Genomic DNA, 24,037 nt, shown 5'->3' with positions numbered 1-24,037 from the left:
GCATGCCAGAGCACCCAGCTGGAGGATTTATCGCAGAATACGCCGTGATTAAGGGAAATTATAGCAGGCTGCTCTTGGCTCGCTAATTGCTCCGATAACAAGTTCAAGCAGTTAGTTAGTGGGGATATTATGAGGATGTGGACCTCTGAGAGAAAACAATAACGACAATTAAGCCGGAAGGGGCTGCCTAAAGTTTTTTTTTTTTCATACTTGCTGGTGACCATCTTTTCTGTTCTTCCTGTGGTGCAACAATAGAGACAGGACTCAAAACGGTGGTGGTGCAATCATCTTTAAAGTCACTGTGATGGGGGCTTTACAAGTTGTTTATAAAAAACTGAGAGTAGCATCGTCCAAGTCTTAAAGGTGACTTTCCCGCCGTAGGGATAAAACATCATGGAGACAAACGTTTGTGTGTGATGTGCATTTTGTAAACAAGCTCTTAGAGTGAAGTTGTGAAACTCAAAAAATACACACCTTTGCAGTGCTTTCAAACCTCGTGTGAACCCTCCCAAAAACAAAAGCGCTGTTAAGTGTGCTTACGGTTTGTTTTTCCTGCTGTTGCAATTTGACAACACCTGCGTGACAGACAGACAAGCAAATGACACACACACTGGAATCGACATGAGAAATTCAACATTGCCATCAGTTAGGAAAGAGTCCCGGGAGCTTAGAAACATTTTGTGTGTGTGTGTGTGTGTGTGTGACAGCAGCAAGTCAAAAGCGAGTCAACTTCTTGAAAATATATAGGACGATTAAAACTGGAGGGTGGAAGCGGCCACGAGACGAGTTCCGTCTCTTTTCTCGGTGGCTAGGTCTGTTATCCGTGAAGCTTTGTGAGTGCGTCTCCTCGATACTCTGCCGTCTCAGGTAACATAGGAATTGTGCTCCTGCCCTGTCAATCATACAAAATGGTGCAGTAGTAGGCAGGGCCTTGCCTGAGCTTTTCCACCGGCGCCGGCGGAGTCTCTCTATGACAACGACTGGCCGTTGAGGCACTCCCGCCGCCAGCACTGTGCGGGCTTCCACCAGTCTCCGTTGTGGCAGCGACAGATGGTGCAATCGTCCACCTTTACCTCAATTCCGGCCGGGATGATCGTGGTTCCAGCAAAGCAATTTGGACCTGCCGCATGGGAGGGGGGAGAGAGAGACAGAAAAACAGGGGATGAGAAAGACAAGAAATGGACGTGGCTCTCCGGAGAGCCGCTCCTTTCGGAGGGGTGGTGGAGTGATGCAGAGAGCTGCAGGGAGTTTGGGGAGGCAGAGCAGACGTACAGATCTTTTCACGGGCATGCACCGATGGGCTTGTTTTTGCAACACTAAAGCGCTTTTGTTAGTCTCCCCTTCTCCCTCGACATAGAGCGCTTTGCATCCTAATGCACCACGAGCAGAGAAGCCTGCCAGGCGCTGGCTTGGCAGTACAGAGAGGCTGGAGTACAGAGAGAGAGAAGGAGGGAGGGAGGGAGGGAGAGAAAGCTGCTTTGAGAGGCAGCAGGGAGGATGGTGTTAATCACTTCAGTCTGTATGAAAGGGCCACAGAACTCCTTAGCCATTCCCTCCAGTTCCTTTCTCCCCACTCACTGTACTGGCTTCCAAAAGAATAATAACTGATGAAATGTGACATCTGATTTACCCCAAAAACACTCCAGGACTTAGTCACATCCGTCACTTTCCGTTGATCAGATGTCTTCAATTGAGAAATGTGTATCGTTGTGTAGCACGGGCAAACCTTGTACCCGCGTGTTGGAGAATCTCGGCAGATGGAGAGACGCATTTGCCTGCACGGGTACATTTAAGGATCTGTACAAGCCGAAGAATGATGTTACCTTTGAGAGAGACTTGTGTATCCTGCTCCTCTGCCTCCTTCGACACAAGAGCCAGGAGGTGCCAGGAACTCGCCCCAGTTTTAATCATTTAAATGAAGCAATCAGCGGCTCGATTGGTGTGACGGTGACTTTAGATCGCTCTCAGTAGGCTGCTGCCGCAATCCCTGCCAGATTCAAGACTCCTCTACGAGCACTCGTAAAAAACTCATATGTCTCATAACTCTTGAAGACACAGTAGCTTTCACGGCTTATATACATCGACATTCCTAGTGGCCCAGTGAATTTGATTTAGTGGGCGCTAACTTAATGCTAGCAATGTAAATGTGAGGCCGCGTTGTTAGTCGACCTGAGGAGCCCAGAATGCAACTGGGGACACGGGCCAGCTGCGTGCACGTCGTCCACTTGGACACTATGCCGGCCTTTTTGATTGAAGACATTTTGACATGTCACAGTGTGTGAGGCCAGGGTGAAGTTAATCGAATGAATGTGATGATGCCTGAATTCCATTTAGCTGTTTCAGTTTCAGGTATACTGTATATGCTGGTTCACTGGCACTAAACTACAATGCCACCATTACCAATTCCTTTTCTTGTTAAGCCATCCCAGTGTTTGCAGTGAAACTGGTCTGTTAATGTTTTGGCAACTGAAAAAAACACAGAACTACTGCTGCTTCCAGACATGCACTGAACTCTGGACAATTGTTTGGCGGGGCTGTATGTTGGAACGCAAATGAGTTGCTTTGCACATTCTTAGGAGTTTCTCATGAGTTTTTCCTGAGAATGTCCTTCTGAGCTCTGTGAGACTGCAGCAAGAAAACTCCTCTGGAAATTCCCATCGAGCAAATGGGCGTGTTGATGATGTTTAACACACACAAAGGACACAAAACTGAAAAAGACATACATTTCAATGATACTAAAGATGTCTCCTTGGAAAGACGAATGGATTTGAGAGCTTTTGGTGATAACAGCCTATGCCTGTGATGCATTGTATACAACATATGTGTTATTTTTACTGTTGAACATTATGTCCTGGCTTTTAAATGCTCAACCCAAATACTGAGGACATTTTATTCTGGAGAACCTCCGGATCAAATTATCTGGACCTTTTCTAAGAGTTCATGTCTGAAAACGGCTGAAGGTTCGGTAAACATTATGGTTATTTACTGAGTAAAGCAAACCAAGTCAAAGAATGAGATGGGGCAGACCTTCTTTTACAACATATAACCAAAATAACTACTTTTATGTAACCTAATCAAGTGTTTCAATAGCCTAAATATTGTCCAAAGGGTTTGGCAATAACTCCCAATATTGCCCGAATGAAAAGCAGGTGCAGGAGGCTGTAATTACCAATGTGATCCTGGCTAAACAAGCTGTTTAGCCAGGTTTTGCCTCGGCCTGGATTAGCCCCGTGCTTTTTTTCCTGACCTGATAAAAACCCTTCTGATCTGGTCTTAGAGGAGACAGTGAGAGCGATCTGAACTCTCATGGATCTGCCTTTGAACAGCTGGCACAGGTTACAGGACACACTCTGCAGAGGTCGACGAGGGCACACAGTGACTGCTGCCGCTGCCTCAACCAAGTGTGATTCTTTGTTGCCAAGATAGATTCCGAGCCACAAGGACAACACTTCCCGCTCCCTGTCACCACTCAGGGGAAATGCGGTGACCTGTCCGAGCGAGGTGATCAATGCACGGCCAATAGAAGTTATTGAAAGACGGGGGGGGGTGGGGGGGGAACGGTTGTCCTGCGTTGAATCTGCCTCAGCACAAACTCCCCCTAACGACAGAGAGATGAGTGAATGCGTATCGGGGCAGATTAAACTCTATTTGGCTCAAATACAATTACTGCCTGAAGGTATGAAATTCTTTTCGCCTGCCAAAAACCTGCAATTGCTATAAACCTACAGCTCGTCCACAGAATATGTCAATTTGAAAATGTTACCAAGCTGTAGCTATATTGTACTCTCACTCGATGACGGGTCTGTCACAATAATCACAGTGACAGCACTCAAGAGGTGGCAGATCTATAAATGGTTCTGTTCTGTGAAGACACCGCCCATTTCCAGAGCACTGGTATTTATCCTGTATGAGAACTGGATGATTACATGTATCCCCTGATGCATTTACAGCATTTAACTCACGGCGCTGGTTAGAGCTGAATCAGTTGGATTCACTGCACGTGAAGCTCGGACATAAAGCGATTCTATTCACTCCATTGTGCTGCCTTCTGCTCTCTGTGACTGTTTTCAGGGAGAAACTCCAAGGAGCAGACAGACTAAGCTACATGCGTGTGTTTGTAAGCTCTGACAAAGAAGGAAGCTTCTCGGGTGATTCGCAATTTAAATCAGATTTCTACCAGGTTACATTTTTGCAGATGATGAAATGATCTTGAACGATTGACCTGTCTCTGCCCCATTTTTACCAACATACACGTTAGAACAAATCATAAAAATCATTGATTCGTGGTAATGTGAGAAACATTCCCCTGTAGCATTTCAGTCAGTGGGAATTCTGAGTTTTGTTTTGACATGTAAACAACCCACAGGCATCTTCTTTAACAATCTCAGAAGGAGTGGGTTCAGTCTGACCTTTCACCTGCGCTGGAGTGGAGCAGATGCAGTGTAGAGATACTACAGCTGCACATCCCACTCAGTAGAGTTTGTCTGCAGATGCAAAGAGAAGCATCACGCGTGACACCCAGTAACCCGGCGGACATAAACTATTATACAGAGCGTGGTTCTTGGCCTCTGGAATTAGAACGTCAAACGCAACTTTATGAAATCCGCATCTCGAAATGGCAAACTTGGGGTTTTGGACAAAAAAGGCTTCTCCATCAGAAGAAGATGTAACAAGAAAAAGCTTAGCTGGAAATAACATATAGTTTCGTAAACTTATCATTAGCTCTCAACAATATATATATTTTTTTTATAAATCAAAATGTGTCCGAACAATGGGGTGGTTTTTATGGCAAGTTGGAAAATAAAGCCCATAAACTGATTTTCAAACTTCTCCTAGTAGAATGTTGCCCACTCAAAAAAGTTACATTTCAGCAAGAACAGGAATTTGGGGTGAGGAGTGGGAGTGAAATCAGCGCCATTCTCCCTATTCCAAGTCAGTGTATCATCTTAAAGCTGCTATTTTAAGTTTTAAAATAACTTTTAATTCGTCCAATATTTGGTTTATGACCCACATCAGCCTCAGGTGTTCTTTGTGCTCCGTTGGAATTGACAAATCCAATCGGGCAGAATTGCTGACCTGCCTGGAGGAAAATTCTTCTGTGAAAATTAAAAACCTCATGTTCTGAAAGAAAAGATATCTAGTCACTGGTGTGTGGTGGAAACTCCTGCTAACTGTCGGTATCGGTCTCTCTCATTATCCTTCTCTGGTGGGAAGACGTATTCGGTGCACAAAGCATATTGGCATTTTCAAAGCGTTGTGATAGTTTCACATGATCATTGAAGTCGGTGCTTGCAGCAGGTGAAGTAAAAGACAAATGTCTCACTGTCTCCCACTGATTGCATATCTAACCAGAGCCCATAAGTAAATGTCTTCCTTTCGCAGTCCCCCCCCCGCCCCCCTGTCCCCTTGCCCCCCTGGCCAAAAAAATTTGACCTAAAGAGCATTCCTTCACCGTCCTCTCCACGAAGGCCTCAGCCATCCACCCCCACAGAGACTTATCTGGCTGCCAGAGCCTGACCGGGCGCCCTTAGGGAGCCTGGAGACGGCAGGCCTACCCTGAAATGCCAAGGGTGTCACTGTGTCCTGTCAGCCTGGATTAGCTCTCTCCTAGCAGCTTATGCAGCCGCCTTGTTAGTGTGGGTGTTTGTGTTTCTGTGTGTGTATTGAAATAAAGAAAGCAAGGAGGATGAAAAGGAAATGAGAGGAAGTGTGAAAAAAAAAAACACACAAGTGGGTTGTGGTGAAACGCCTCACATTTCTGAATTATAAAGTCCTCTCTTCAACCGTTTCCAAAATAAGTAGAAACATTTTTTTTTTTTTTGCCTTCTTTGAAAAGGGGATTCTCGTTCAGTTAACAGTTTCTACAATTTCAATGTGGCACAACATAATGAAAAGATTGATTGCAGTGAAATGGGGATTTAATCACAAATCTACATCTTGGTAAATTGTATATTAAGTTGTCATTTGAGTTCAAGAAAACTTCTTCTCAGGTCTTTCATTATCTGAACATTAGATTTTGAAACTTTCATCAAATTCTGCAACAGTCTGTTTAGTCTGTATTTTCATCCCAGCTGCATTTGGCTGTTGATCATCCCGGCCAGGATCGCATTGCAGACTAACGGCTGCTGTACTTTCCTCATAAAGCTCCATGTGTCCCTTAGGATTGGTGCTGGCAAAGGGACGTCTCCCCCTCCGCCTTGTAAATAGCCAATGAACCATTGGAATCCTATAATTCTAGTTTAGCGATTGGCTGTGTGTGACAAGGGCACCAGGGCACTGGGAGATAAAAGGCTCTCCGAGGACCCATTAGTCCCTCCTACCATGCCTTTAATCAATGGGCTAATGTTTGCTCTGCTTACTGTGTCATTTATAATTAAAACTAGTACTGCTCATTAGTGTACAACGGGCCCAAGGTAATAATTTTAATTCATAAAACATCAATTACATCCTCATCCTCTAAAGGGCGCGGCCATCAAACGGCGATAGCCCAGATAAACTCGCCATCATGGGTTTAATGAAAGTTTAATGACTTCTGAGGGAATGTGCGTTGAATTCCGGAGGAGGTGAAGAGTGTTTACCGTTTTTACAGATGGGGCAGCACTGCTCCGGCTCGTACACGGGGTTGACGCACTCCGGCACGGCGCAGTCCGACACCACGCAGTGCACTTCATTATTTGGTTCGCAGCGGCACCATTCGCAGGGAGACGGCTGTGGGCAGAGGGGGCAAGAGAAGACAGTGGGTGCCAGGTTAGACGGTTCAGGGTGCAATGCTCCACAGGACACAGCCTACTAGTGGACAGCTGCAGAAACTGCCTGATAATATATGGATATACTTGCTGACTTTTTTTTCAAATTAAGAATACTTCTATTATTTGGACCTCCTACTGTTTTAACAAGCAAAGAAACAAGTTAATGAATTATTCACACCGCCAACAAACAGAGCCAGTAGCTGGCTTGGAATGAAATGACTAGAAATAAGTATTAGGGAGTCTAGAAAGTGGTCTTCGTGATATTTAGTATTTTGCTGTGTTCTGCCTCAGGCGTCGGTTCAGAGGCTTATCCTACCACCTCTGCAACATGTAAATCAGAGCAATGCAGCTCTCCTCTCCGTTGCTGCTGCTGCTGCCTCTTTTCTTTACTCTGTATCGTCACAAACTCTTCTGACCGGAAAATGAACCCAAATGCAATTACATGGAGTGGAACAATACAAACCGTTTCCATGTCTTGAAAGGTCACCTGCTCATCATAATAGATTTTCTTTCAGCTCATCACAGTTAACAGTCTTTTGAGGGGGGGGGCTCTCTACTCTGAGGCCAGTCGATCAGCGACCTGCTACCAAACTGACCCCAGAGGATTCAGAGGTTCCATCGTCAAACATTGATTTGATTTCAATTTTCTTTTATTTGGTAGATAGGTCAATTTATGTGAAGCACACCAACTGCGACCAACACATTTCAGCTGAGTCATAATAAATATGATGAGTCGACCATTTGAAAGGTTGCAAAATTCAATATTCAATGCATATCATTATCATATTTATATTCTATGCTTTATTTTATGTGTTGTGAGCACATGTTTTGAGAATGACTTGAATGTCAGTGACTTGACTAATGTGCAGTACAGTAAAGGTTACTTTTTTATTTATGTTTTTAGAAGTATTGTTTGGCCTTTTGAAAAATACAGTGAGAAGATCAACTCCCCGTGTGTGTAGCTGTTGCTACAACACTTGTAAACAGTTTTGAGGGGAATAAAAGAGCTTTAAATGGGCTGTAGGGCAGATTTTGATCATGCATCATCTTGTCTTTACGCTAAGCTAAGCTAACCAGCTGCAGGCTTATAGCTACAAATCTACCGTACACATTTGAAAGCTGTTTTAAAAGCAAGAAAGCATGTCATCCTTTTCCCGCCCAAAAATGAAGAGCTATTCCTCTAAGTGCTAGTTATTTCACTTTGATTGAGTGATTCTGTTTTCCTCATCATGCCATCAACTATCCCAAATGCACATCTGAACACGTTTGCCATATATTTCCATTCACGAGTGACAAGCTGAGTTAAAGTTAAAAACAACAACAACAACAACACTGTTACTGCTCATGATCCGGTCGTTTGTAGAGATTAGTGAGAGAACTATGGGGACACCGGATGCTTTAATGTGACTATTCAACCAGTTTAGCCAGGATTCATCAAGTGACACGAAAAGGGAAAGTCGGAATTCAAATATTAGAATTTATATTAGAATTTATAGCCGTCTGGATGCACTGCAACCACAAAAATGGGTAAACATCAGTGCATGGCCTATTTTGTGATTGTGACCACACTTCCTGCAGCATGAGATCTCCAAAAGCTCCTGTGAGAACCAGGTCAGGGAAAAACAATTCCATTATCTTTCCTTGTGCTAGAAATGTTTAGAACATTAACTGTTTGATAGATTGCACTTAATCTGATATGCCAGACAAATGTCCAGTGGGATAAAAAAACACGCATTTTTTGAAAGGTCAACAAGAAGTTATCAGCGTATTTCGTTAAAGAGCAGGCGACTTACAAGGAAATGAATCCGCGCAGGAAGAGCGACTGCGTCTGGGACTTGTTTCTGCTCTGATATATAAAAAGCTATGTTGTGTGCCTCCCCGCTTTTAAAGATTCCCACTCTCAGTGATGTTAATGAAGATAGATTCCCTCTGCTCTTTCTCCGTCTGCTGCATATCTTTCGAGCTTTCTGAAGTCAAAACCCATCTCAAGGCTTTTCCTCCTCCGTTCGTAGATGCACTTAAAGGCTTTTAAGAAACACCCATATAGATGACATCTGAGCCTCCATAAATGAACCCTCCTCACATTAGAAATTCCTGTCAGAAGTTCCGCTCATATCTTACCCCACTCAAATAGGTGACACCAGGCTGCTGACGAAAACCAGAGGAATATGTATCAAACGCACCCCCACAATTCTCCACCCTCCTGTCAATATGTGGGGCTCATTCAGAAATGTAGCGAAGATGGACTATGTTTTATTAAACGTACAGGGGTAGAGGGCTGGCTAGGTGGGACTCTGTCAATGATGCAGCATAAGGGGGTCCGTCTGACACGATTGAACTAGTCTTATCCCTTTTGTGATTGTCCAAGTATTTCCTAAAGAAACCAGTGATAACCTGCAGAGTAAACTCAGCTTTACATATGTTAAGTGAAAAGGGGGGGCCCTAACCTTTGGAGACAAACTGCACGGTATAACTGTAATCACCTCAAACACAAACAGCAGCAGAAACATAAATTAATGTTAGGCATCAATATTTTTCATGAGGGAATTGATGCCCTGTCAGCCAAACGGATATTTTGCTAATTGAACGTTTCCCCTTGCGTTTGAGCCTCCAGGGTTCAATTCCTGAATACCAACAATAACAATGGAGGCTATATACAGGTTTGTCTACGTTTGGTTAGCACTGCTACGTCTAATCCTATGGTCTAACCACAAGTTTGCAGCTTCTCTGGTATTTGACGGATTGTTGATGTATAGACTCTATCGCCACCTATTGGCCATACATGCTTGTTTTGAGCGCTTGTAGTTGTGTTTGTCTTCTTGCCTGGAGGGAGATCTTTTGTAAAACGACGGCCGTGTGGAGATTCATTCATTTATTTATTTTAATGAAGAGAAAAATATCTGTAAATAAAATATCCGCAGTGTAGACAGGGCCTCAAGCAACAGTTTTGTGCAGTAATGAGATTCATACACTTATATGGAGGCTCCAACTCAATCAGTGTATTTACATGCAAACCAGCGAGATAAATGCGGAAATCCCCAAATCTGTGTTTGGCCTCGTAAACATGATATCCAAATCTGGATAAACATCTCTTTTTGACTGAAAATCCGAGCTGGAGTTCTGCAACAGTAACTTCATCCTCTCTCATGATCACAGCGCAGCGAAAAACATCCTCAACTCATCTTATTTAGTTGTTATTCGGGGAAACACGAAAATAAGATGATGAGCTAAAATGAAAGGGAAAATCTAGCAGGGACGTCTGAATGCAGAGGAGGAATTGCCTGGCTCGTCCTTTACCGCTGCTGATAAGATAAAGAAACTGAAACAAGAATGCGGTAGAGTCCTGGCAGACAGGAACCAAAACAAACTGGGCTTGTTCTTAGATGTTGAAAAGAGCTGAGTGTGTAGAGAAACAAGAGCGGCTGGATGTGGAGGAGTTTGACAGAGCTGCACTGACGCAGACAATCAGAAACCTGCATAATCACAACGTACAAATAACCGTGTTTCTCTGTGTATATGTGAAATCCACAGTTTATTTAGAAGACAACTTAAAACCAGGGAAATCTCCCCGGTAGCATCATTCCAACATTTATAACCAAGTCAAAAAAGCGAGAAGCATGCATCCAGTGTTTTGTGAAAGCTGCTCTTTCTTGGAATAAAAGCAAACGGGCCAACAACTTGTTTCTTTTCTCAAGCGAGCCCCTAGTCAGCAGTAGATGTTAGTGGCATCGGGACAATTAGTTAAGTGGATGGTAAAGATCCAGCTAACACCAAGTCTGAATCATATATGATCGACTGCCAAAAGTGCAGTGGGGAAATTAGTAGAACACATAAAAACGGGGACAATTAGACACAGTTAGTTTGGCACAGACACCGTTTCGCTTCTCCCCCATAAGGCGTATTACTATCTTTACAAGATAGAGAGGGAGATGATTAAAAATTATACAGGCGACTTGAAAGTGCAACATTGGTGAGGCATGACGTCGGCTAAACCTTCCATTTGTTTTTCTCAGCTTGGTCTCAAATAGACTCTGCCGGTGAATAAATTGGATTTAAACTCCACAGAAGAGTTTTTACACGTTTGGATTGAGTCGATTGCAGTTGATACTTAAAATGACAGAAACAGAACCTCATCTTCTGTTTCTGTCTCACATTTATTTTTCATTATCGCAGGATTGACAAGAAACGGCTGCAGCTGGTTTCCCGACAAGCTCAATGCAATATTGAGAGAGATCCAGCTGTGCTTCTTGATCCCACTGCTACCACTTCATCCAAGTGGCTTCCACATACAAGGGGACTGGATATGAGGGAACAGTGGTGTTTATTCACATCACACGTTGGCCTTTAAAAGTTACACATTTCCAAATCGGAGGTGGCATTTCTCTGTAGGTTAATCTGTCGCCGCGCCCGGTGAAGCAGGTAGAAGCTCGCCGCTTCACTCACCTCCTACAGAAGTATGTAAAAAATCTCAATGGGAAAAAGAAAAGGACTCCGTGTTCTTATGCGACATAGCTGCAACGTGTGTGAGGTCTGCTGTGAAGAGGATCAGTCCAGACTCAAAAGAAAAAATGGAGCAGTAGCGTTGAATTTGAACGTGCCGCCAGATGTTTTGGTGAAGGAAAAAATCTCCTGTTGCCTCCTCCTCCCTTCCCATCTTATCTGCGTGGCTCTCTAAGTGAACCTGCCTGTCGTGCCTTTCATTCCCACCCTGAGACTAATGGGAGACGGGGCAGGGAAGCAATGAATAGTCAAATAACCTTCAGCTGGGGCAAATGGTAATGTGAAAAATACTGGGGGGCTGGACAACAGGGTCACGGGAAACGCACCCATGCGGATAATAGAAGTGACGGGAATGGATTGACAGTCGGGCTGCATGCTGCTGTTCAAGTCAAGACAGTATTTTAACGGTGGGCAGGGAATTCAGAGAGAGAGGAGGTGAGACTGACAGGATCTGGATACTGAAAGCACCGATGATGTTCATACAGGGGAATTGTAGGTTCACATTGTCTGCACGTTGTTTCTTATAATTAGGACGCCGGGTGCTTTCGCTAAACTGAAAAGAAAAAAATCAATTTCTAGCAATCATTGCTGTCATACTGTACATGTCAGCGCTGAAGTGCAGAGGCACTAATTACTGCTGTGTGCGATGTGGAGGCTGTGTGTGCACGTGCATTCTGCTTTAAATCGATTACTGTGGTGGTCTGCACGTGGGCTTCCTTCACACGTTCCTATAACTGAGGTATACTAAGTGTGCTAAGATGCTGAGGTACGTAAGCTCTGCAAGGACTTCTCTTGTATTGAGCTGACAATTAAAATGTACTAAAAGCTGAAACTTAAAAAAAAACTGCATTTTCTGTCATTTGCATATTACAAATTGCATTTGGACAGTACCCGGGACTTAAATTAAGGATACACAGGAATAAAATATTTAGGCCAAATGGATTTAGCAATGACTTGCAAATTATTGATTTAACATTAGTTACTTCCAAACTGGGAAAGATAATCTGATTGCTGAAATCTGTATGTACCTTTGTCCCCCTTCCCCACTCCCCCACTCCCCCACTCTCAGCTCCTTATCCCTTCCCGAGGGGGGGGATCGCAGGAAGCACGGACGGGATTGGTCACATTTGAGTTCACATCCCAGCCCTCGCCTGACGATCTGGGATCTGAACTCACCCTATAGCTCCTGGTTCTTGATTGCAGCTGCGCTGAGACCAGAGGCACACCGGCTGCCGTGCTGGGTGGGATGGTGCCTTCCTCATCTGATGGGGAACCCTGTCGGTGAAACACCTACTAAGGTTGAGTGGCATGACTCTCTTACAGGGCAACAAAACAAAAAGATAGAAAACACACCCACTGGTGGTGAGGCTGCATCTGCACAATCTACATTAGACACTGTGGATGAACTGGTCCTTCGCAGGTTACAGCCAACACATGACGAGCTGACATAGCACCGCAGTCAGCTGCTTTACATTTAAGGCCCATTACCAACTTGAATGAGGGTGACGTCTACTCTGCTGACATGGGACTACGTGAGTGACCTGTTGCATGATGGGATTTTCAGCTAAACTAATTAAATGCTATATCAAATCCCCTTTCAGACTTCGACACCCCCCCCCCCCCGCCTCCCAGCATCCCAGACAGTCTCCCCGCACCGCATCCCCTTTGTTATCTTCATTCAAGATGCTGCATCTCTGCGCTTATTCTCCATCAGACGCGACTGAAGCTAAAAGCAAACGTGTGCACAGAGGGCCGTGATTACAGCCAATGAAATGCCAACGAGGCCCACACCAAAGGTTAACCTGTCGGCTTCTCTAAACAGGCGTCTGTATCACAGCCTTTGATTTCCTTGGAAGACTGCGGGGGGTGCCACAGCTTTCATGTCCTCGCCGAAGAGGCTCAACCTCCACACTGGATGTGGGCGAAGTCATTAGAGCTTGTGGTGCGGCCTCAGACGGCGGACGGTGATCATCCTGCACCAAAAGATTCCCTCTGTCCTTATTTCTCTCATGAAACCAAGATAATCAGTAAGAGCTAATTAATCTTTCTTTTTTCCCCCTTAAGTAAGAAGAAATGTCCTTCCCTCTCCAGGGCCCCTTCAAGGTTAGCATGAGGCTGAGGTCCACTATTGATGGACTGGATCTCGCACTAGCTGCATGGTGTATGCACACACAGCAGAACTGACCAAATCTGTGGCCCTGCATCTCAATGCAGGCCTGAGTTTGATGCTGTTTATCATGCAGCACCACCAATCAGGACAGATTCATTGTGTAGGTGTTAAATACGCTGATCCCACATAACACAAACAGTACTTCACATTCATGCTAATGTGCCAAATACATAACGTCAGGCTGCAGCTAACAATTCTTTTTCATCATCAATTTGTTGAATAAATAAAATTTGTATTCATGCAAAACAAAGAAAGCAGCTATATCTGACTGTTTGGAACCAGTTCTGCTTGATAATGTCAAATGATTAATTGCATATGGAAACTGTTGGTTCACTTTTTCATTAATTGACTAATCAGCTAATTGACTAATTGCTTCAATGCGAGTATAATTGCCTCTAGAGGCAAAATCATCGTTAACGTAAAAAAAAAAAAAATGGTGCAGCTCTCCATCTAACCGAATGTATGGAGATCACTCTATGGTTCTTTTGTGTTTAAACTGAATTCTCATTTCTATAGAGAAACTGTGCAGACTGGTTAATAATGATCTCTGCCTAGTGCCTGCATCTTATTTGGCTTAACTCCCTGTGCAGCCCCCTGCCTGCTTCAATTTACCCCAGTGACATGACGTGCTAACATTCACAGGTGTGACATGTTTGAGCCTCTCCCGACAGAAGGCCTCGCCGTGAACTCATTATTCAAACAGAACAATCACACTATTAAATAACACGACATTCTGACATCCGCTGTTTCCTCACACTGACGACTCACTTAATCCCGCTGTGGTGCACATGGGCTGGTTAAACCCAAAATGAAATGTAATCATGCCAGTCGAAACTTCAGTGAGAGCTCCAGGTTGTTGTGCTTATGAGTGTGTGTTGACAGTTTGTCTGGATTACAGTCAGATCATGATGTAGTTTGTAAACAGGCGGCATCACCCTTCAGCGGAGGCAGCCCAGGTTCATGATCCCATTCCTTTATATTTTTAAATATTCATAATTATCAACTCAAAAGATGCACTAATCCATATTTTCGGGAATAATGGTTTAAATCACTAATTATAGCATTATAGCTCCATAGAATATTTTAGCATCTTTCAGCCAATTGTTTAGATTTTACAATTAGCTGTACGAAGCTACATGTTTGAGCCAAGTGACTTACTGTCTGTCAAATGGCTCACTGTCACTGAACCTCATCAGCAGCAGCATATAGAGAAAACTATTTTAAAACCAAGTGTACACTGCCTGTAGAGTTAGTGAACAGCTGGTGATCATAGTCGAGCATTCCAGGTTGGAGGAGACCAAACACGGAGCCAAAAAGAGAGTGAATATTGGACTTTACCCTCATAAACAGCTAAAAACAAGACTCCAAATGAGGGATGTTTTAATAGCTCAGACGAAGGGTTACTCAAAAATAAATAATGTGCTCACAGGCTCATTGTTTGGGGTTTTGAACAATGATAAAACAATAAACAGTTCATTGCCGTTTAATTGAATATGTTGGTTTTAGGGGAACGTTTTGCAAAATTTGATGAGACAATTAACGGTGGAATAAAAAAATAGCTGTGGGCATTTGCGAATGATGGCTTTTCAGAATAACGTTATGTATTGGTTTGATTTGTTTCATAATTAGTTTCATCCAGTATTTGTCAGTAACCAGTGATGTGCGATTTATCTGCTACTGACCTTGTTGTTATTCTTGGGGAATCTTTTGAAACGTTAATTTCACACATTCTTCTAGTTCTATCTCTACTTAAAAACTGCGAAAACAGTTGTTGCTTCCCTAATTGTCATCTGAGCAGATATTTGGTTAGAACAACAACGAAGCAAACTGCTGTTCACTGACATATCAACATAAATATAATTGGAAGAACCCGTCGCTCACGAAGCTGCCACTGGTATTTGTTTCCAAATTTTTACACCAGAACACTGCTGGATAAAATCACTGGTGTTTGTCTAAAGATTGTCTCCCCACAGTTATCTGTTTCTGAATGCATCCGAGGTAATAGTCCCTGCTGTCTGTTGTTTTGTATGTGCAACAGGGTTGTGTTGTTTTCATCTTATAACAACTTGTCTCTCTCAGCAAACACTGGACTCTGTTCAGGTGTCCAATATCTGACCTTATGTCATAACAAGTGTTTGTAAGATCCAGAGCATAGATACATTCAATCGTGGAACTGAAACTAAAATAATATAATGTAATTAAGTTTGCCATTGTATTTTATGCATTTGGGTAAAACAGCCCCAAATCCTCCAGTTACTGATGCGCTTGCACAGATGCAAACACTGTAAACCACAGAGCTATACCGTTGTGTAGGCTGCATCAGGTCATTTTATATTTCAATCACTTACAGCCTCAATCCACTCGTTGGGAATTTGAATGAGGTTTCCTCATCGGCAGCAGCAGTTTAAACACAGACTGTAGTTGTCATGCTTGTAGTGTCATTTTTAATCAGGCAGCACTGTCAGGCTCCGTAACAGCCGCTGAGACACTGGTCTGATGTGTAGGAACAGTGCAGGAGACACGGGGGAGGGGGGGTCGGATCTGCAGCAATGATTGAGTATTCACACGTTAGGTCCAGTGTGTAAGATTTAGGTCAAAGGAATCTCAGGGGGGGGGGACCTGAGGGGTTTCCAGCTGCAACATACAGCTTCACCACTAGATATCACTGAATCTGACACACTGAGCCTTTAAATCATTTAAACACTGTTGTGATTTGGTTTGGTTTAGTTGTGCTAAATGAATGTTTGGTTGATGGTGTTCAGAGTTGAGGGGGGTGCTTACTCTGGGACGCAGCCATCTTTTTACGCCCTTGGCTAATAAACACATAGTCATGATGGTTTTGGTGTAGATTGCCAAGAACCAATATGAACTCACACTAACAATCCTCCCCACTGCTGGTCAGGGCTATTGCAGAGCTGTTTGCAATTGTTGAACAGCACTTCACAAAGACGAGGAAAAGCAGTGAATGTGTTTAACTTTAACTCTGCGTCACTTGAAAGGACTCATATTAAACATGATTGATTATGAACAGAAAAACTAAGATGGCTGCTGCCGTGTCATCCAGACTTTAATCAGACTGAGTCATTGTTTGTGACTGACTGAATCCACCTGGCAAAATTAAACCAGCTCATTAGCATCAGATAAACTGCAAATGAGTTAAAATGATCTGAACTATTTTATCGCCACTGCATCATAAAACATTACAACTGTGAGACAATTCATATTTGAAACGTTGATGGCACAAATGCAGTTTACCATTACTTGTGTTTTTCTAAGATCAAGCTCAACCAGTTGCTTTAAAGGGATAGTTCACCCCAAAATGAAAATAAACACATTATCTACACACCACTATGCCAATGGAGGGGTGGGCGAAGTGTTGGAGTCATTTACAGCATGTTTTTAGCCTGAATGATGGTGTAAATGATGCCGTTTTTAGTCGAATTTGAATGTCGGGCCTCACGCACACCTTGATGACTCAACAGGAGCAGTATGGAGGCATGGTAGTTAATTTTCTGTATGTTTTCTTATGTTTGAAGAAGTGGTCACCATTTACTTCCATTGTATTGGATTTGGCTGTAACACTGTCTACCCCTGGAACTCTAAAAGTGTTTTATAGACTCAAACACTTCACCCACCCCTCCATCGTCTTAGTGGTGAGTAGATAGTGAGTGAATATCCATTTTTGGGTGAACTATCCCTTTAATGGACAAACCTAGGTTATTAAACAAATTATAGATCAAGTCAGAACTTACCTTGAATTCCTCCAGGATCTTGTACGTTTTCCCCCGGTACTCGCAAAAGTTTTTAACCTCCTTGCACTCGGGGCAGCAGCCATTGTGCTCCACTTTGGTGCACTTGGGGTGCAGTTTGGGGCACTCGGGCTGGTCGCACACGGGGCCGTCCTCCGTGCACACGCACGGACAGTTCGAGTGTCCCGGGTAGAAACGCTCCGCGAGTTTGTAGACGAAGCCACTGTCGTCCACGCATCCTTTCCCCCGGTAATCGTCGAAGACCATGTTGTCGCCGTTGGTCCGCTCCACCTCGTCCGCGGTGTAATCCTCGGGGTTCCCCACCGAGGCCGGAGACGCGGCTCCCAGGGCCAGCAGGAGGACGAGGGCGGACGGGAGGAGAGGGCCCATCCTTCGCCGCGGCATCGGTATCCACATTCAGCTAAGACGGTGTGGATGTCATCCCTAAGCTCCGGGTATCCTCTCCGTGTCCGTCCTGCGACCCGTCATCGTCATCAGCATCATCACCGGAGGAAACGTGCTGCAGTGGGGAAGAAGGAGAGGAGATGTGATGGACGGTGGTTCTGCTGCTCACCAACTAGTACACCTCACCTTCCCAGTACTTTCCCCTCTTTGCTTTTGCCCATATGTTATTTACTGCTTCCTATACTGCTGCAGGCGAGGAGACAAATGGGAATGCAGCTCGTTCAACAGGCTCATGTCTATACTCTTGAAAGAAAATGAATCATTTTTAACACAACAAACACGAGTGGGTGAGTGTGTTTGTGTGTTTTGGGTGCTCAGAATTATCACCTTCCTGCAAAGTCTTAGCAATAGCAACACATGCAAATGTTAAATCATCCATTATCTGATGGTTGGGGTGGTGGAGTGCATATTAATATTCATAGTATTCTTCCCCACATGCATTCAAACCAAAATAATCTTTGCACAATTTCAAACTCAGACACAACAGGTCGCTTTAAGTCCGCATCAGATTCCCTCCACGGCAGCAGTTATAAAACAACCACTGCTTCAATAGTAACCTGCGTTTTTCTAAATCAGCCACGTTGCATGCAAATGGCTCGAATCACTGTTAAATGCGCAATGATTTCACCCAAAATGCATTACCCCCTTTGAAACCAAAATCCAGACAGTTAAATAGTCCTGCACGGGGATAAAGACGTCCACGTATTTGATCTCTAAGTGCTGCATTCGCGTATTGACACATCAGCTGAAATACCTGTGACAAGCAGACGGGTGTAAATCAAGCGACAGGACAAACTCACCGCGTTGAATTTGCTTGATATCCACTCAGTGCGAAGCCTCACAGCCCTGCACACACAGGGCTACGGAGCAGATTAATGACAGACGTCGGGCTTTTTGGAAAACTTCACTTTATCCACAGGGTAAATTCACCACGGGCTCCACGAGAAGAAAGAAAAAAGGCTGCTATAATCCTCCCCCCCCCCTACCTCCTTCGGTCGTGATGGTGTTTTTTCTTAAAGCAATTAAACACCAGCTCTTTGGAGATACGGTTCCCTCCTATGCTGCGCAAAGAAAACGGTATCCGTGTAAAAGTGGCTCTGCTTCATGATTATCCTCATCGGACTCACCTTCTTTCTTTCTTTTTTTGACAATCTCACAGTTCACGTCCAGAGGCAGAAACACACATGGTTACAAATAAGGAAAGCTGCAAGGAAAAAAAGGAAAATCCTCTGTAGCGTTCCCTGAGAAATCCGGAGTCAATTCAGTATTTCCCCCAACGACTGCAGGTGAATGTTAGTCAGTGTTGGTGCGCATACTAGCGCGTGTGGCCAATAGATCCAGCGGTTGCATGAGAAGGAAGAGCACAGAAATAAATAACAATCCCGACGGGTAGAAGTTGAGGAGAATAAAATGTGAAGCCATCACAGGCACCGGAGACGAGGGGGAGGTTCGGTCGGGAATCGTCGTCAGCAGGGCGAGACTGAGGAGGGAGCGCTCTGACTTTCAGCACCTTGGAGAGCGACTGTCTCCTGCGTCCTGCGCTGAGCTCAGCAGCGCGCCCCTCCTCCTCCTCCACCCTCCTCCTCCATCCTCCTCCTCCTCCTCCTCCTCCATCCTCCTCCTCCTCCCCTCACTCACTCACTCACAGACAAAACAATGCTCGCATCCCACCACCCGAGGACAACTATACCCACTGCATTTCTGCAACTGCTCCTGCGAGAGTTAAAGGCCAAAAGCACAATAAAAGTCGAGGATTTGAGGAGCAGCTAGAAAATTGGAGAGGGAGGTATAGGTCAGGTCTGTCAGATATGTGTGCCCCCCCCCCCCCCCCCCCCCCACTGTAAACTGGTGGGTGCATGTCTGTGCAATCGTCCCTCCGTGCACGTGTGTCTGCGTGCGTGTGCGTGCCTGCCTGCCAGGGTGTCTTCACATGACCTGCAGCAGGATTCCACTGAGTCACCCATTAATTGCAGCGCAGTTTACAAGAAAGCCCATTTGTATTCCGCAGAGCGACGCAAACGCGGCGGGGTCTGACTCTCTCCTCTCAGTCCCCACAACACAACAGGGAAATACGGCTTGGCTTTGCAGAGCGGCATCCTGCTTTGTTTTGCAGATGGTTGCCCGCAGGGGCCACTGCCTGACTATGTGTTCAGTGTGAGCACAGATGAATGAGTGGGAGTCAGGAGACCTTTCACTTAATGAGCTATTCTCATGAGGGATCATACACATCTTATCAACTGCACCCTTATGGCCTGTCTTGTTCATATTTAACTATGCGTTCATGGCCTTGATATGTGGAATGATTATAACCTGCTTCTTCTTTTTTTTTTTTTTTTTTACAAGAGCTCCTCCACTGGAAACACCTGTCAGCCCCCAGGGTATCTCACCTCTATATTAGAAATCATACGTCTTCTGCACAGCTGCTGCATGCTTGACCCATCATGGAAGGTCAAAAAAATATGCATGTGTATTTACTCCAGCACGTTCTATGCCTGACTGAGAACTACCATTAAGATGCTTCATGTGGCTAAAGCTGATTACAGAGTCCAGGAGTGTTTCAAAGGAACTATAGGAACCACAGGTAAAAGGAACCTGCATGGGGGAGACTACTTAGTTGAACCATTAGGATCTAAAGTACTAAGAATTTGGCAGAAAGCAAGAGGCCACCTACATAGCAAAATTGTTTGGGCCCAGATTTGGCCTCCATCCTACACATCCCACATTTGGACCACATAACTTATGGAGTGATGGCACTTGGGCAGTCAGCTCCTGTTTGATCCATCTGGGCCACGAGTAAACCAGTGCAATACCGCATGTGAAAGGTGGCCTGAATTGGTTTTATGCAACTTGGACCATATTCACCATTTACCACATGGGCCACCATGTGGTAAGTTCACATTCATATTACTCCTTCCCCAGAGCAGAGCTTGTTGGTATTGGGATCTTTGGGCCACATCTGTCATTTTTCAAGTGGCTCACATTAATTTTATCTGGGACACAAGAAGGCCAGCACTGCTGCACAATTGCCGTTAGTGGCCCACATCCGTATATGCTATTTGGCATGGGGGCTCGTTATAAGGGTTTCTGAGCTTTGTGTCTGGTTGTGGTTTGTGGACTGACTGAGTAATTGGCTGTTCTCTGTGGGCCCCTCTCAGCTCAGGGCCCCGGGCGATTGCCTACCCTGTTGCAATGCTCCTTGCAACATCCATGCAGACGGGTATGGTTTCAAGCATAAACTACTATTAAAATAAATATCCTATTGTAAACTGTATGTATTCAAAGCTCACCCTATCAGGTGTATTCCTCCTCACTACCTACACTTAAAGGAGTGGATGATAAATAATGAGAAACTGGAAATTTAGAGGACTTTAAATTCTGAGAAAGATGTGACTTGTTCTACAAGAGCTGCTGCTTGATACCCGGAAGTCGTCCTAAATACATTAAATGCACAATTGCTCATTAATGCACGGGCACATCCTGGACGTCTTCTCCTCTGATAGCTGCAAACCTGCTAACATTTGTCATGTAAATGCAGGATCAAGCTCCGGTTAGGGTTATCGCTGAAAGACGGCAGGTGTTTGAAATGCAGATGCTGGCATCGCTGCAATCACAACAAAACCTGTGGCAATCAGGGGTTTGTCAAACTCCTGGTAACACTCTCAAAGTGCATAATTACTGTGTCAGCTGAAACAGTTAGCAGGCGAACACGAGGGCAAACGGAGGTCACGCTTTTAACTTTTCTCCTTGACTGACTGCCGAGCCGAGGAAGGCGTATTTTTAGTACAGATGGGGTTTGCGTCTCGTTTTAATCTAAACGTCGGCTGCTTCTCTCTTTCTCATAAAATTGCACAGCCTCCTTTTGCGTGGGCTGTGTTTTGCCCTTGTCACTTCTCTCTCTGACTTTGTTTCCTCTTTAAATCAGGCCTCCCCCACAAACAGATGTATTTTGTGTCAGACCAGGGAGCTCGTAATAAAAACCAAATAAAATCCCTCCTGGTTACTGAGCGCATGTCTTTCTCTCGAGACGCTGCCCAAACGTGCACCTTCACCCAGGATTAAAACCTTTTGCGTTTTGCAGGCTGCACTCGACCATGTCCTTAACACTGCAGCACCAACTCCATGCACACACATCCCTTCCCCTCCGCTCTCTGTAGAGAAACATCTTGTCCGTTGACCTGGTTACAAAGAAAAAAAGGAACACTTACGGTTTGAAAAGCCTCTCATCTCCGTGCCTCCTCTCACACCACCCGGCTGCAACAGAGCCAGAGCAAGTATATCATTTATTAAATCTAACATTGCACTCGAGCAAATGTTGGATCCTAATGTGAGATGTGTTGTCTAAGACAGCCGGCCAGCTACTCCAACACGCCATGGTCCATTAGGCCTTCACTCTGGCTCAGGGAAAACATCGGGGTGGATGATAAAAAAAACAACATAGGAGCAGAGAAATGTACTCGAGCCACCACTTCTATTAACAGACTACCCATTTTTTTGTTTTCTGTTTTTTCATTTTGCATGTGGTGAAGCAGTCCTGTTGGTGGGACAATGCACTCGTACGACATTCTTTTCCTGTTCTGACTGAAAGAGATGTTTCCATTTCCAGTCAAATTTGATGTGCGGCAAACAAACCGCCAACCAACAGCACCGGGTTCCAATTCAATCAGCTAATGGAGAGCGAGCTGCAGCCCCCGCCACCTCGCGCCTTCCTCCTGCCCTCCACCACATCCGTTTTCCTGAAGCAGTACATTCACGGCGAGGGTCTGCACTGCCTGTTATAATGGTTATAATGGTTTACCCATTAAGGCTACATTTAAAGCCTCCCAGCAGGTCTTGGGCATTATGTTTGGTCACAGCCATTCACGCTTACTTATTACACTGAATGCCAGAGAATTCAGTTGAAGCTCGACAGAGAATAGAGGAAAAAGGAAGAAGGCAGCCGGGGGCCTCAGGTGAATCAAGACTTTGTGTAGGCGAAGCATACATTTTTTTCTCTTCCATAGAAATAGGGGTTATGCTTAATAAAAGCTTTGTACTAATGTCTTTGGCAGGGAATTTCACGTTTTAACAACGCTCAGCTCTCGCTAAGTATTCTCTTCGTGCCTTTAATTTAACACTAGTGGTACAATTTTTACTGTGACAAATTTAATCCTTAGCTTGAGCTCCTGCAATCCCCTGCTGATTTGACTCTGTAACAATGTGAATTCATGTCTATCTGGCTGATCCACTCACAACTTGGAAAAATAATTCTGCAGAATCTGCTTTGAGTCAGAAAATTCAGTAAAGTCATGAATCTATTAGCAGCAAAATCAAGATGGTTTTATGGCAAATTTGTGTATGGTGTGTGTGTTGGTCCACATTGGTCTGCACATCAAATACAGCTTTAGTGACAGAGGCTGTATCTTGAAGCATGAGACATTTGTGAAGGTTACATTATTTGACTGACTGATTTCCAAATTTCACCATCAATCCATTTTCGGCGTCACTTATCCTTCGGATGTGGCACACTCCATACAGAAAGACCCCAGCCACCCTGTAGGTTCAAACCATAGATCGTAAATAAAGATGGAGGACGCCTCTCCTCTTCCTCGCACTATTCAGAAATGAAGCTAAAATATCCCAAATACGTACGCTGCCATCTTGCACTTGTTGAGTCAGAGTCCGTGCAGTAAGGAATAGGTATCCCGCCAATACACATGCTTGACCAATCGTGAGTCAGTCTCAGCTGCCAATCATGACATCTCACCCTATTTTACAGCATCAAATATCTGATTGAAATAAAAATAGCCAGAAATACCACTTGAACAAACCTCAATTCCCATCTGCTAACATGGAGGGGCAAGATTTATGGTCTATACAGCAGCCATCCACCAGGTGGTGATCAAGATGCCATCATGTCGTCAGTGATATTCACTGCACCACTGTGCCGCCCCGAATTTCTAAATGTATCAAATTTGTCAGGGTGAATTTAGGCAAAACATTTTCGAACTTACAAGTCACATGTTTTTGCACGTAATATAGTGCATATAGATATAAAATACCTCAAAGCTACATATTGGGAAATGAAAGGGAACTGTGTTAAATGGTTAAGGACAGTAGGAAGCAGTGTGTTAACTACACACTGGAAGCTTTTTGTAGCACGTATTCTGTGTGGATTGGATGCCTGAGTGTTCCAAGTCAATCCAGCCTCCAATTGAATGCATCTCATAGCCCCACACTGTTTCACCACATGCTCTCCCCCCTGTGGTCCTATACACCACATCCTGTATTACATGGCACACCGCTTCAAATACCTCCTCTAGAGCAAAGACGGGAGAGATTCATTGGCTTTGTCGGGATGAGTCAGCTCTGGTGGCAACGGTGAATGGCGCAGGAATCAATGCTCAGGTCTCAGTTCGCCGGTGGAT

At 44.5% G+C, this 24,037-nt stretch overlaps 1 protein-coding gene across 1 annotated transcript; it reads right to left on the bottom strand.

The window, feature by feature from the left end:
* Window positions 1-968: 968 nt before the first annotated feature.
* vwc2l (von Willebrand factor C domain containing 2 like) lies at window positions 969-17,585 on the bottom strand. Its single transcript, XM_053440565.1, has 3 exons — window positions 17,172-17,585; window positions 6,579-6,708; window positions 969-1,120 (listed from the first exon to the last, which is right to left on the bottom strand). The coding sequence occupies exons 1-3, from the start codon at window positions 17,583-17,585 to the stop codon at window positions 969-971; spliced, it is 696 nt and encodes a 231-aa protein (XP_053296540.1).
* Window positions 17,586-24,037: the final 6,452 nt, after the last annotated feature.

This window comes from Pleuronectes platessa, chromosome 14 (assembly GCF_947347685.1).
Source record: "Pleuronectes platessa chromosome 14, fPlePla1.1, whole genome shotgun sequence".
Classification (NCBI taxonomy): Eukaryota; Metazoa; Chordata; class Actinopteri; order Pleuronectiformes; family Pleuronectidae; genus Pleuronectes; species Pleuronectes platessa.
This window is presented reverse-complemented; position numbering and strand designations above follow the sequence as displayed.

Coding starts and splice junctions, on each gene's coding strand:
- vwc2l (XM_053440565.1), bottom strand. CDS start 17,585: ATGTGGATACCGATGCCGCGGCGAAGGATGGGCCCTCTCCTCCCGTCC. Junction 6,709..17,171: donor AGATCCTGGAGGAATTCAAG/GTAAGTTCTGAC, acceptor CTCTGCCCACAG/CCGTCTCCCTGCGAATGGTG. Junction 1,121..6,578: donor CTGCCCCATCTGTAAAAACG/GTAAACACTCTT, acceptor CCCATGCGGCAG/GTCCAAATTGCTTTGCTGGA.